This window comes from Bos grunniens, chromosome 28 (genome assembly GCF_055505025.1).
Source record: "Bos grunniens cultivar Pamir isolate PY7600 chromosome 28, Bosgru_T2T1.0, whole genome shotgun sequence".
Classification (NCBI taxonomy): Eukaryota; Metazoa; Chordata; class Mammalia; order Artiodactyla; family Bovidae; genus Bos; species Bos grunniens.
Window position 1 is genome coordinate 2,539,408 of NC_141192.1, and position 12,674 is coordinate 2,552,081.

Consider the following 12,674-nt stretch of genomic DNA (forward strand, 5'->3'; position numbering starts at 1 on the left):
TAAGCCAACTTTTTCACTCTCCTCTTTCACTTTCTGCCATAAGGGTGGTATCATCTGCATATCTGAGGTTATTGATATTTCTCCCAGCAGTCTTGATTCCAGCTTGTGCTTCAACCAGCCCAGTGTTTCTCATGATGTACTCTGCATATAAGTTAAATAAATAAGGTGACAATATACAGCCTTGATGTACTCCTTTTCCTATTTGGAACCTCTCAGTCATATCCAGCTCCTTGAGACACCATGGACTGGAATCTGCCAGGCTCCTCTGTCCATGAAATTCTCCAGGCAAGAATACTGGAGTGAGTTACTGTTCCCTTCTCCAGGGAATCTTGCTATAGCCCAGGGATTGAACCCAGGTCTCCTGCATTGCAGGCAGATTCTTTACTATCTGAGCCACCAGGGAAGCCCATATTTCTGTTGAGAATGGGTATGATATTTCTTATTTATGTTTAAAATATGAACCAATTTTTGATATACTGTGAATATATACGCATACCTTTTTTTTTTAGAGGGAGAATCATCAGCAATTGAATATGACCCCAGTAGATATGTTTGGTCCAACAGGACTTTTTGTTTTTAGAGAACTTTGTCAGGAAAAGATGTGTAAAGGTTCTTCCCATTCCTAATATGCTGTGAGTGGGGAGAAAACTAAAAAGCTGATGAAAGATTACTTCTTAATCTGTGTTATGTATTGAACAGCCTCCTTCCTTTCCTTCTCAAGTGAATATTATTTTCCATGGGGTGATCTGAGTGGACATAATTCTTTTGTACCATAGATTTTCTCTGGACTCGTAGCCCTAAGAAAAATCTGCAACCACCCTGATCTCTTTTCCGGAGGCCCCAAGAATCTTAAAGGCATTCCAGACGAGGAACTAGGAGAAGATCAGTTTGGATACTGGAAACGTTCTGGGAAAATGATAGTTGTTGAGTCCTTGCTAAAAATATGGCACAAGCAGGGCCAACGAGTGTTGCTGTTTTCTCAGTCCAGACAGGTGCGTGTACAAGCCTCGTACAAGAAGCGAGTTGGTTCTTTATGACTTATGATCAATAATAAAAAAAAAAAAAGGATATGGTTTAAAATGGTTCCAAAGGCACATCCACCCACTGATACTGAAGTGGAAGCTGCAAAGCTCTTCAGGAGATGGATCTTTCTCTAGAGTTGGTGCCCAGACGTTGGCTTTTTTAAAAAGAGACTTATTACCATGTGATTTTGGGGTGTGGTTGAGTTTTGTCTGAACTCAGATGTCCTGCTTTTTACAAAATTTGTAAGAAAAGTATGGAAATACCAAAAATACCGTTGTAGTAGTTTTCTTTATCCACCCCTTTTAATTTAAGCCTGTTGGGGAAGGTGTGGTGCTGTTTGCATGAGTGTCGCATACTCATGGAGGCGTACCTTTGATTTTTAAACTCTTACATCCTCCACCACTTTTCCCAAACAGATGCTGGACATCCTTGAAGTATTCCTCAGAGCCCAAAAGTATTCTTATCTCAAGATGGATGGCACCACGGCGATAGCTTCCAGACAGCCACTGATTACAAGATACAATGAGGTAACACGTGAGCAGAGCCGTGAAGTCCGTGGTGGCGCTGTGCAGAGGGGACGGAAGCAGGGGTCTGCGCCCGCGGTGCCTACGTCTGGGATTGGGCAGCTGTTGACTAGATGCGTTTCTGGGTTACTGGGATGTGTGTATGTGTTTAAACAAAGAATGTGTATTCCTTTTTAAAAATCCAGTTTTCAGACATTGATAATGTAATTGCTGTGAAAAGCAGAGGCTGTGAGTTGCCATCTTGACTGACCACAGGTCCCTACGGCATGGCCCCTCGCTTGCCCTGCAGCCACGCTCTCAGGCCTGGGGAGGGGTGCACATTGTTCATCCCTTCCTGCTTCTCCAGGGTGTTCAACCCCCTCCCAAAGGTCTCTACGGCACGGCCCCTCGCTTGCCCTGCAGCCAGGCTTCCGTGTGTAGAGCGTGTGGGGCCGAGGTGAACAGCTGTGGCTGACTGTGTGTGTACTGAGTGTCATATGTCTCACCTCCAGGACACGTCCATATTTGTGTTTCTTCTGACCACTCGGGTGGGTGGCCTAGGAGTCAACCTGACGGGGGCAAACCGCGTCATCATCTATGACCCCGACTGGAACCCAAGCACAGACACGCAGGTCTGTTTATTTTCTGAAAGGAGTGTGTTGGTGACATGCTGTCTGATGGCTTACCCTCAGGAGCAGCCCTCCACGCCACGTTAGCCTCAGCTTAGAGCTCACGTCCTGGCTATGTCTTGTCTTCTGCTTGGAGGGAGGGTCTTCTCAGTGTGTCCGCAGCATCCGCACGAGACCTGTGTAAAGAAAGGACGTGGGAGGGAACTGACACCACTGTGTCTCAGGCAGAGCTGGCTTGGTCTGTTTTGTCGCCTGCCTGTTTGTGTTCCTTAGCAGCCCTTGGGTGTATTTAGCCTCATTAGCCAAAGTTCTAATTTGGGGAGTGGAAGGAAGTGATGGGCTCTGAGTCAGCGCTTGTTGCTGAGAAGGGCCCTTGTTGAGTTACATTTCTCTGCTGTGTCCTGGAGAAGGGAATGGCAGCCCACTCCAGTATTCTTGCCTGAAAAATCCCATGGGCAGAGGAGCCTGTTAAGCTACAGTCCATGGGGTCGCGAAGAGTCGGACACGACTGAGCGACTTCCCTTTCTTTGTTTGGTGGTTTTCTCTGCTGTAGGCCCGGGAGCGAGCGTGGAGGATTGGCCAGAAGAAGCAAGTGACGGTGTACAGGCTTCTAACCGCAGGCACCATTGAAGAAAAGATCTACCACCGGTCAGTGCACCCAGCTGCGCCCCTTGACCACAGCTGCTTTCCAGGCTGTGGTTGTGTGAGCGGGAGAGACATGCTGCCAGGGTTTGGAGCAGGGGATTTTTAAGAAGTATTACTTCAAGAAATCTTGAAGTAGTTGCTGTAACCTGAGAGATGTATGTTTTTTTTTTAATAATTTCTTGTTTTTTTTCTTTCTCATTAAAATAAGCTTAGATGGCTTATTGTGTATGCTTTTTTTTTTTAATGTCTCTGAGTCTGTTTTTAACCTTATTAATAAACAGTTGCTGTAAGTTTAGAATCCTGAGGTGCAGCCGAACATTGTTTCATACCAGCTTAATTTTTATCTTTTTAGACAAATCTTCAAGCAGTTTTTGACAAATAGAGTGCTGAAAGATCCAAAGCAAAGACGATTTTTCAAGTCCAATGATCTTTATGAGCTGTTCACTCTGAGCAGTCCTGATACATCCCAGAGCACTGAAACAAGTGCTATTTTTGCAGGTATTCCATGAAATAATTTAACTTAAAGTAATGAAATAGTAAGGATTATGCAGTATGACATTAGCTTGTTTTTCTCTTTTATAGGAACTGGTTCAGATGTTCAGACACCCAAACGCCATTTAAAAAGAAGACTTCAACAGGCCTGTGGAACAGACCAGAGTGTCCCAGTGGACAAACAGTTCCCTGATTGTAAGACGTCTGCAAGTGCTGCCATGTCATCTGAAGAGGTATGTGCAGCATCGGTCAGTGAAGTGAATGCAGTAACTTCTGACCAAGGCATTCCTCTGAATGATGCCGTTCAGACACCTCATAGTCTAACCAGCAGTGAGAGGCTTGGAGAAGAGGCAGACGCAGTCTCCAGACCACGGGAGTCCTCAGTGATCCATGGAAATGGGGACAGTTCAGATTCCCCAAGAGTCAGCAGAACGTGCGGGGTGTCTGGTGAGGAAAGCATCAATGAAAAGGAGAGTCTTTCTGATAAAAGAGAAAGCTGCCAGGTTCAGAGAGAAGCTCTTTGGGAGAATGAGCAAACGGAAAATAATTTTTATAAGCACAAGTCGAAAATGAAACATCACGTGGCAGAAGAGCCCATGGAGAAACACCTGAGGCCGAATCAGAAGCCGAAGAGCTCTAAGCACCGCAGAGACGCCAAGTTTGAGGGAACTCGAATTCCACACCTGGTGAAGAAGAGGCAGTACCGGAGGCGAGACCCTGCGACTGAGAGCGAGGCCAAGGAGCACAGCCACGACGACTACGTCCTGGAGAAGCTTTTCAGAAAGTCAGGTACTTCCTCTTGCCGAACTTGCCACGGGTGTGCTAGGAAGAGAGCCGAGGCGCTGCTTCTGTGGGAGCAGGCATCCCTGACAGAGCGGAATGCGCACGCAACTGGAAGGGTTTTTCCTTCTAGAAGTCAGATTTGAAGTGTTCCGACGCTTCAGAAATAATTGTGTGTGCTCATTCATGTTTGGCTGTGCTGGGCCTTCCTTGCTGTGCGGGCTTCTCTCTCGTTGTGGCGTGCAGGCTGCTCACTGCAGCGGCCTCTCTTGTTGAGGAGCACCGGCTCTAGGGCGCACGGGCTTCCGTAGCTGCTGCTCGAGGGCTGCGGAGCACAGGTTCAGTAGTTACGGCGTACCGGCTTTGTTGCTCCAAGGCATGTGGGATATTCCCGGATCAGGGATCGAATCTCTGTCTCTTGGTTAGCAGGCAGACTCTCTACCACTGAGCCACCAGGGGAGCCCTGTGCTGACATTTAAAAAAATCATTTTCACCTCTCTTTCCTAGGAGAATTTGAATCTTGGGTGAGTAGTGGGACCTGACTTCTGACCACACGCAGGAGGGGTGCAGTGCTTGAGACAGCTTTGCACCACCTGAATATTCATAGAACATTTCTCTGCATGTATCTGATTATATCTGATTTATCTCTATATGTCTGATTTTCCAGCCACAGGACAGTCAAGTGACAGGTCATGGGGAGAGGAAGGGGCGTGGCCAGAGGCAGGCACTCTGGAAGGAGGAAAGCTGATAGCTAATATAAAGGGAGAAAAATTAGGAAAGCAGATTTAACAATTGCTCAGGACCCTGTAGGACAGGCCAGCCTGCACAGCTGAATCATCCCTGGGACTGCCTTGCTCAGATCTCACAGGTCATTGTGTTCCCAGGGTGGTGGTCTTGAGTTACCAAAGGTCTCCGAATGGGTCTCTGTTCAGGAAAGCAGGCTTACGTACAATGTCTCAGAAGGAAAGCCTCTGGGCTTGGTGCTTTCTTGTAAGGTAGTTCACTGGTAACTTTCTCTGTTTTTTCCTACAGTTCCTGATCTGCTTGCTTAAGAAATTATGTGTCATTTAATTTTCAAGTTTATTTGCATGGAGGCGTAGAAAATACTCTTGTAATAATTTTTTTTAATTGACTATTTCAAGATAATTTCCCTTTTGTCATTTCCAATTATTATCTGTTTCTCTCCTTGTTCCTTGATAGGTTAAACCAGTGGATTGTTTCTTGATTTTTTTTCAATAGACCAGTTTGATTAATTAATTAGATCCATGGTGGATCTCTGCCTCCGTAATTTTTGGTCAGTTTGATTAATTAATTAGATCCATGGTGGATCTCTGCCTCCGTAATTTTTGGTCAGTTTGATTAATTAATTAGATCCATGGTGGATCTCTGCCTCCGTAATTTTTGGTCAGTTTGATTAATTAATTAGATCCATGGTGGTTCTCTGCCTCCGTAATTTTTGGTTTTATCTTCAGTACTTTCTTCCTTTTTGTTTTTGTTGTTGTTTTAATGTTTTTGGTCCTAATTTTTATAAAACTGGCTTGGAATTCAGTTCACTTATTTTTGTTCTTTTGTTTTTATTAATATAAATATTTAGGTCTATGAATTTTCCATCTATGACTATTGAATTCTTCTGGTGTGTAGTGTTTCTGTGATCATTACTGTTTAGAAATTGTGTAATTTTTGTTTATACTTTTATATTTTCCCCCTTCAATAAAGGATAGATTAGTAGAAGGCTTAAAAATTTTCTAGATAGCAGGGAAGAGCTTGTGGAAGTGTGGTGATTAAAGCATTATGCTTTGATGATACAACGCAGTGATAGTTGACAGTCCATCCCTCATTGGGTAGAGATGCAGGTGAAGATCCGCAACGTTTGTCAAAGTTTGTGGGTCCTGGTGGTCGTGGGTGAGTAGCAGCCAAAAATGTTCCTGGCTTTTTCTCCACACACAACACACTAGCCTGGACGGAGGAGCGCGCGTGGTCGTGTGTGAGCTGAGAATGCACGCTCACGGCGCGCTTTGCTCTTGCCAGCGGGCGTGCACAGCGTCATGAAGCACGACGCCATCATGGACGGAGCCAGTCCAGACCATGTCCTGGTGGAGGCGGAGGCCAACCGCGTGGCTCAGGATGCCCTCAGAGCTCTGAGGCTGTCTCGGCAGCAGTGTCTGGGAGCAGCGTCTGGTGTCCCCACGTGGACTGGCCACAGAGCGCTTGCCGGTGCACCAGCAGGAAAAAAGTAAGAGGTCGCCGCCCTGACATGCTTGTGAGGAGACCAGGCTGGTTGGGCTGGGAATAAAATTGGGACAGGTGGAGACACTCCTGCCGTTTATCTGAAGGAGGAGAAAGTCCCTCAGGGAGGGATTGGCCCAGCCAGATGTGCATAACTTAAGAGAAATACACCTGCCGTCTTACCTTCTTTGCGTTCATTCCTTCCTTTCCAGAGCTAATTTTCTGGGGAAAGGAGAAACCTCTTTTGAGGTGATTTAAGAGGTGATGTTATAAAATAGAGGTGTAGAATAGCAATTAAACTTTAATAAGGTGATTAGCTGTGTTTCAGCAATCAGTAATTCCTCTGCTCTTGGAGGAGTTTTCCTACCTGGAATTGGAGGGTGGTTTCCACTGTGACTTGAGCAAGCGTATTGAGTGGTTCTTACCTGGGGATGCAGTAGTAATTTCCCAGAAAAGTAGAGTGTAGGAATCTAGGTGGGTAGAGCAGACACATCGCAGCTATGAGAGAATAACCACACAGAAGAAAATTCCTCCAAGAAGAGTTCAGGTGTGGAAGGGCATTCTCATCTCTAACTCACAAAGTAACACTTTATCAACTATGACTCTCTCTTTCCTTAGGAGCAGGTTCGGTCAGAAGAGGAACTCCAGTTTCTCCGTGCAGCGTCCCTCTTCAACATCTCCTAAGGAGAAATGCCAGGTAATCTGATAGCCTTTCTGCGTTCACTCACAAGATTCACTTGATTGAACTGCCATGGAAATCTCACTCAATTCCACATGTAAGGTGCATAATGACATCTACTATTTGTATTTCATGCACTTTCATGCATTTATGAAGCACTTTTGTGTGAATTTAAAAGGGCCAGCTAACTTCCTAGAAAAGACAAAGCCTTTGACCCAAGATCCGTGGCAGAATCTCTGTTTTGTCCTCCAGAAGTTCACACAGGGTAGGTGACAGGTGTTGCTGCCCATACTGCCTGCCCCACTCGGAGGTGACGTGCAAGCTCGAGGGACCACTGCTGTCTAGAATAAAGATCTAGAAAATCACCTGAGTGTTGCTTGTAATTTACAAGCTGAGCATCACATCCGTCTCTCCCTGCCCTGCAACCCCTAAAGGCCTGGAGTGCTTCTCTCAGAGTAAATAATAGGCCATGTTCGTATTGTTTAATTCTTTTTTTTTTTTCTGTTTAAGGGTTGTGTTATTTATGAAATTTGAAAACTCCGAGGTTGAGATTCCTACTTTTAGATTAATTTGAACACATCTAGAAGTAGAGAAGCTTTTTTTGACTTCCCACGTTACGTTCTTTTAGCAGTAGGAATACGAAGAAAAGCTAGATTTCTGCTGCTGTTCTGAGGAAACTCACATGAGGTATACAGGAGTAAAAGATCTAAAAGTGAAGGAAAAGAAGTACAGCTCTGATACTGTTTCTTATCCCATGGTGCCCAGATCAGGGAAACTTTAGGAGGAAGAACAGGAAAAGCCCGCAGAGCCCGTACCTCCTGGAGACAGTTTTCTGGAATCCTGGCCCTCCCTCTGTGCTCATCACTCAAGATAGTGATGAAATAAATAGTGTAGTTTGGGGTTTTTTTAGGAAATGTTCTCTAAGAGCAGGTGAATTTAGACACTTAATTCTCCTCCTTTCCCTTTACGTCAGACGGTGTCTCGTTCTTCCCCCATCAGCCGCAGCACCCTGGGCATGTGTGTTATCTTATGGCCCCTCAGAGCCTTTGGAGAAATAAGTGGGAGCATAAACAGGAGACTAAATATATCCATGCATTGGTCTTCTTTCTCCAGGACAGCACTGTGAAGAAGGAGGGAAAAGATCATGTTTCGGAGCATTTTAGTGGAAAAGCTGAAGACGTAGAGTCTTCATCCGGGGCTCTCACTTCGTCCTCACTGTTGGCGAAAATGAGAGCTAGAAACCACCTGATTTTGCCAGAGCGATTAGAAAGTGAAAGTGGGCGCCTCCCAGAAGCCGCTGCTCCGCTGCCCTGCAGCACAGAACACGATGACCTGCTGGTGGAAATGAGAAACTTCATTGCCTTTCAGGCCCAAGCCGATGGCCAGGCCAGCACCCGGGAGATTCTGCAGGAGTTCGAGTCCAAGTTATCAGCATCACAGTCTTGTGTCTTTAGAGAACTCTTGAGAAGTCTGTGCACTTTTCATAGAACTTCTGCTGGCGAAGGCATTTGGAAACTCAAGCCAGAATACTGCTGAGCAGCATTACTTTCTGGACTTCTAATTGACTTTTTCCGGTGAAAACGTTAATTATTTAATCATCATGTTTGTCAGTGGAAGCTGGCTGTATTTGACGTTTACTTTGAATGATAGCTACCTCATAAACAAAACTTTAGAGAAGAAGAAATTCTTCTCCAAAACTTGTTTTAAAAATACCTGGGTTGACTTTTTTTTTCCCCCAAATAAATTATGTTACAAAATCAGGGACCTAACCGTTAATCCTTGGAACACATTTGTTCCTTTACCCAGAAGATGCTATCAGGGAACACATTACTTACTACTCCTTGGAAGTTTATAGACCAGAACTGCAAGAATTCTTGTTATTGGTGCTAAAAACATGTCTTATATTCAGTTAGACCTGTTCAGATAATCAGTTCATCAGTAGCTATTAACAGTATTGTTTGGGTACCTCGATACCGATGCTTAAACTGATCATTGGCCACTCAAAAAAGAGATCAAATTTGTTACCTTTGAATCCTATCGATTGCCTTTAAACAGTCTTCCATTAAGGTACTGTTAAATTGGCAAGTTTTTTATTTGTAAAACATGGAATAGTTTGGTAATAAATGATGAGGTGTGTATTTGCAGAAGGTTATAGTTTTCTCAGTTTAAAGTTGCTTTATTTTAAGCAAAGGACACCTTTTTCCTCCTACATTGACTCTTGGTTTTAGGAAAATGAAATGTGTTATCTTAAAAAAAAAAACAAACAGAAAGCCCAAGGTTAACCAAAAGTTAGTACAGATAAAACCACCAACACGTGCCCGTGCACAGGAATGTGACTCCGGACACACGCAGAGAGACCGCCGTCACCACATGGTGACCGCCGTCTCCTCCCAGACCGCTGGCGTGCTGGGAGCGAACCTCGAACATTGTTTCTGTGACTCGTGGTCTTCCTTTCCGAGGACGCTGGTAGCGTTCTGTCAGGCTTCGCTGCTCTCCTTCTGTCTAGGCCTTTTCGTCTCTCTTTCCCCTTTGCGTTCACCATGACTCTACTGTTGTAGAGGTCTGCTTTTCATCTGCAGCTGTTTCTGGCTGTTGCCTGTGTGTTTGGAGTTCTGTTACGCTGTCGTTTCGATCCTTGGTGTTTTCTTACCCTTGTTTTTCTTTCCTTCTCACTGTTCCTTTTATCATCTCAGCTCTGAAGTCTTGTTTTCTAAACTGACCAGATTTCCTGTGTCCTCTAGATCTGTCCTGGTCCAGTTTGTTTCTTCCTTAGAGCTGTTTTCTCCGGCTTCCTGTTTGTGCGCTTTCTGATTTCTCTGCATTGCGTCTGCCTTCCTCCCGTCTAGCTCATACTGAAGGTGAGCAGCGGGGCCCAGCTCTCTTGTGCTCTTCTCCGCCACTCAGGGAGGAGGGCTGTGGGTTTCAGAGTCAAGGAGAGGCTCTACTGGGCAACGTGAAGCCTTTGACTGAAGACTTGGGTTTTAGTTGTTTTCTGAGATTTTGTTAACTTTGCTCCATGGACTCCCTCCCTTTAGACAGGAAATGTCATAGTCAGAGTCATAATTCCCGGCAGGATTTTCTGCTTCTTTTTCTGGATTCTGGCTTGTTCATTTCATTCAATTTTTAGAGTGGTTTATTATTAGAGGAAGAGGATCCTATCGTCTTCATTCTGCCGTCATTGGAAATAATAGACTTTTAAACGGGTCGGTACATCCTAGACTTAACTACTTGGCTCAGAAGGGAGTCAAAACTCATGAATTTTGTTTCTGGGAAGTTCTTTTTTGTTGTTGTTGTTATCTTTAACCTATGAGAAAATTGCATCCCTCTTGTTCTCAGATTAAAGTACTGATGCTGTTCACTAGTATGAAGTGCTTGGGCATCATACTTCTGTTGTCTGAAATCTAAAGCCTACTGAGCAAGGGAACTTGTAGCCTTCTCTTCAAGTAGAAAATGCTGGCAAAAGTTATGATGCAGTCACAGGGCGATGGTCTTCACTCTCAGCCTGTCTCAGCCCTACCAGCAGCGGAGACCCTGGCTGGTCACTGCCTTGCCTGTGTCTCAGTGTGGACATTGGTAAGCTTTGTCATCATGCCTCTGGGTGGAGATAACGTAGGTGAAAATGCTCCAAGTATCATAATTTTAACAACTATGGTTGTATTGGTATTAAGCTACAATAAAGGATTGTAAAATCTTTGTGAAATGTGGAAAATTCCTTAGTTAAAACACGAGCACTGTTTAAAACATTTCAGGCAATACTCTGCCTCCCACTCCTCTTGCTCCTGCTCCGGAGATAAGTACTATATTTGGTGTGTATTCTTGCAAGCTGTTTTCCATGCCTTTGCAGATACATGTGGCAGCAGCTGCTGCTATAATGTCCGTTTTTCCCTTCTCCTTTCCTACTGACTCCTGCTTTTTACCTGGACACCAAGGCTGCTCACTTAACACTCTGCTGAATTGTTAAATGTGGCCACGTGACAGGCAGTGGGATGTGAAGAGAATGTCCAGACTATGCCCTGAAATAAGGAATTGTGTATCCACTTCACTCAACGTTCCCGTCTCGTGCTGGCCAACATGCCTGTGAGAGCTTAAGCAGTGACACAAGAGGGTCAGCGTTGTGTGCTGAGGATGGGGAGTCTGGCCTGCCAGTCTCAAACTGCTTCCTTTTCACCTGTTACTTAAGAGCAAAATAAACTCCTGACTTGTTTAAACCACTGTCTTTTGGAGTCTCTTTGTTACAGCAGCTTGTTTTGTTTTACATGTGATTTATAAAAATGCAATTATCATCAGCCTCATTATTTAAGAACTAACTTCTCATTTAACACATGCTAGACACCTTTTCATTTCTCTAAGTGTAATTCTACCTTCATGGAATCGCTGGACTTCAAATTAGGTGGATTTTTAAATGTAATGGATGTTGTGGAACTACCTCCTTCAGTTCACACCCCATCAAAGGACTGTTCCTCCACACTCTGCCAACAGTAGCCCACGTCAGTCTCGGGAGTTTGTTTTCCTAGCCAGTGTTGTGGTTGAAAATACCTTGTTTTAACTTCAATTTTTCTGATTCCTTATAAAACAGACATTTCCATTTGTAGATCCTCCTTTACGAGTCACCCATTCGTGTTACGTTTACCTAGTTTTACTATAGGTTCTTTTCTGTCTTAGACGTCCTCTAAGGCAGAAAGGCCATTGTTCCTACTATTATTGAATAGTCCAGTCGTTTCTCCGAGCATTTGAAGAATGCCAGATTTATCATACGTTCCCCTGCCTGTTTCTGGACAGTGGGTCCAGACTCTGCTCCCTCGGCTGCACGCGTCACCGTCTGACTCGCACAGCTCTGGGCTGTCTGCAGGCTGGCGTCCTTTCCTTCTCCCTCACTGCTGTTGTCTTATTCTTACGCATTTTCTGTTCCAGGTGAAGCTTAGAATCAGTTTGTTAAGTTCCACTAAAATTGTGTTGCTCTTTTGATTGAGATTGTATTAGTTTATACATGAGTTTGAGGATAATAGACTTAATATAATTTTTGCCGTTAGTGTGGCTCAGACGGTAAAGCGTCTGCCTACAATGTGGGAGACCCAGGTTCAATCCCTGGGTCGGGAAGATCTCCTGGAGAAGGAAATGGCAACCCACTCAAGTATTCTTGCTTGGAAAATCCCATGGACGGAGGAGCCTGGTAGGCTACAGTGCATGGGGTCGCAGAGTCGGACACCACTGAGCGACTTCATCTTCATCTTCTTCATCTTCTTGCCATTAGTATCATGATAGGCTTCATTTTTTTAGAGTGATTTTAATAACTTTCTTCACAAAGGTCTTGCACCGTTCATATTAGGTTGATTCCTATTCCTATTCCTAAAATGTTCCTAGCTATTTAATTGGAGAAGGCAATGGCAGCCCACTCCAGTGTTCTTGCCTGGAGAATCCCAGGGACGGGGGAGCCTGGTGGGCTGCCGTCTCTGGGGTCGCGCAGAGTCGGACGCGACTGAAGCGACTTAGCAGCAGCAGCAGCAGCTATTTATTAGCTGTTCTGTTAGGGATTTTTTTACTTCTACATAAAGATAATGGAGAATTAGAACAGAGAATTTATGATATTATACAGAAGCTTTTAAATATAGTCAAACTCAGTTTCATTTAGTTTTCCTTGAGAACCCTTTTCCTAACTAAAGCCATGATTACATTCTCATAAATTCTCTTGTAAGCTCC

General features: G+C 44.5%; 1 protein-coding gene across 5 annotated transcripts in view; it reads left to right on the forward strand.

Annotated features, from left to right (window-relative positions):
* ERCC6 (ERCC excision repair 6, chromatin remodeling factor) overlaps positions 1-11,185 on the forward strand; it is a 77,521-nt gene extending 66,336 nt beyond the window's left edge. For all 5 annotated transcript variants that reach the window (XM_086381588.1, XM_086381590.1, XM_086381592.1 and 2 more), the window contains 9 exons: positions 777-992; positions 1,440-1,550; positions 2,039-2,158; positions 2,709-2,803; positions 3,153-3,298; positions 3,383-4,081; positions 6,101-6,305; positions 6,917-6,995; positions 8,091-11,185. In XM_086381588.1, coding sequence (XP_086237714.1) covers positions 777-992; positions 1,440-1,550; positions 2,039-2,158; positions 2,709-2,803; positions 3,153-3,298; positions 3,383-4,081; positions 6,101-6,305; positions 6,917-6,995; positions 8,091-8,513 — 2,094 coding nt within the window. In that variant the 3' untranslated portion in view covers positions 8,514-11,185. The remainder of the gene's footprint in view (positions 1-776; positions 993-1,439; positions 1,551-2,038; positions 2,159-2,708; positions 2,804-3,152; positions 3,299-3,382; positions 4,082-6,100; positions 6,306-6,916; positions 6,996-8,090) is intronic.
* The last annotated feature ends 1,489 nt before the right edge of the window (positions 11,186-12,674 follow it).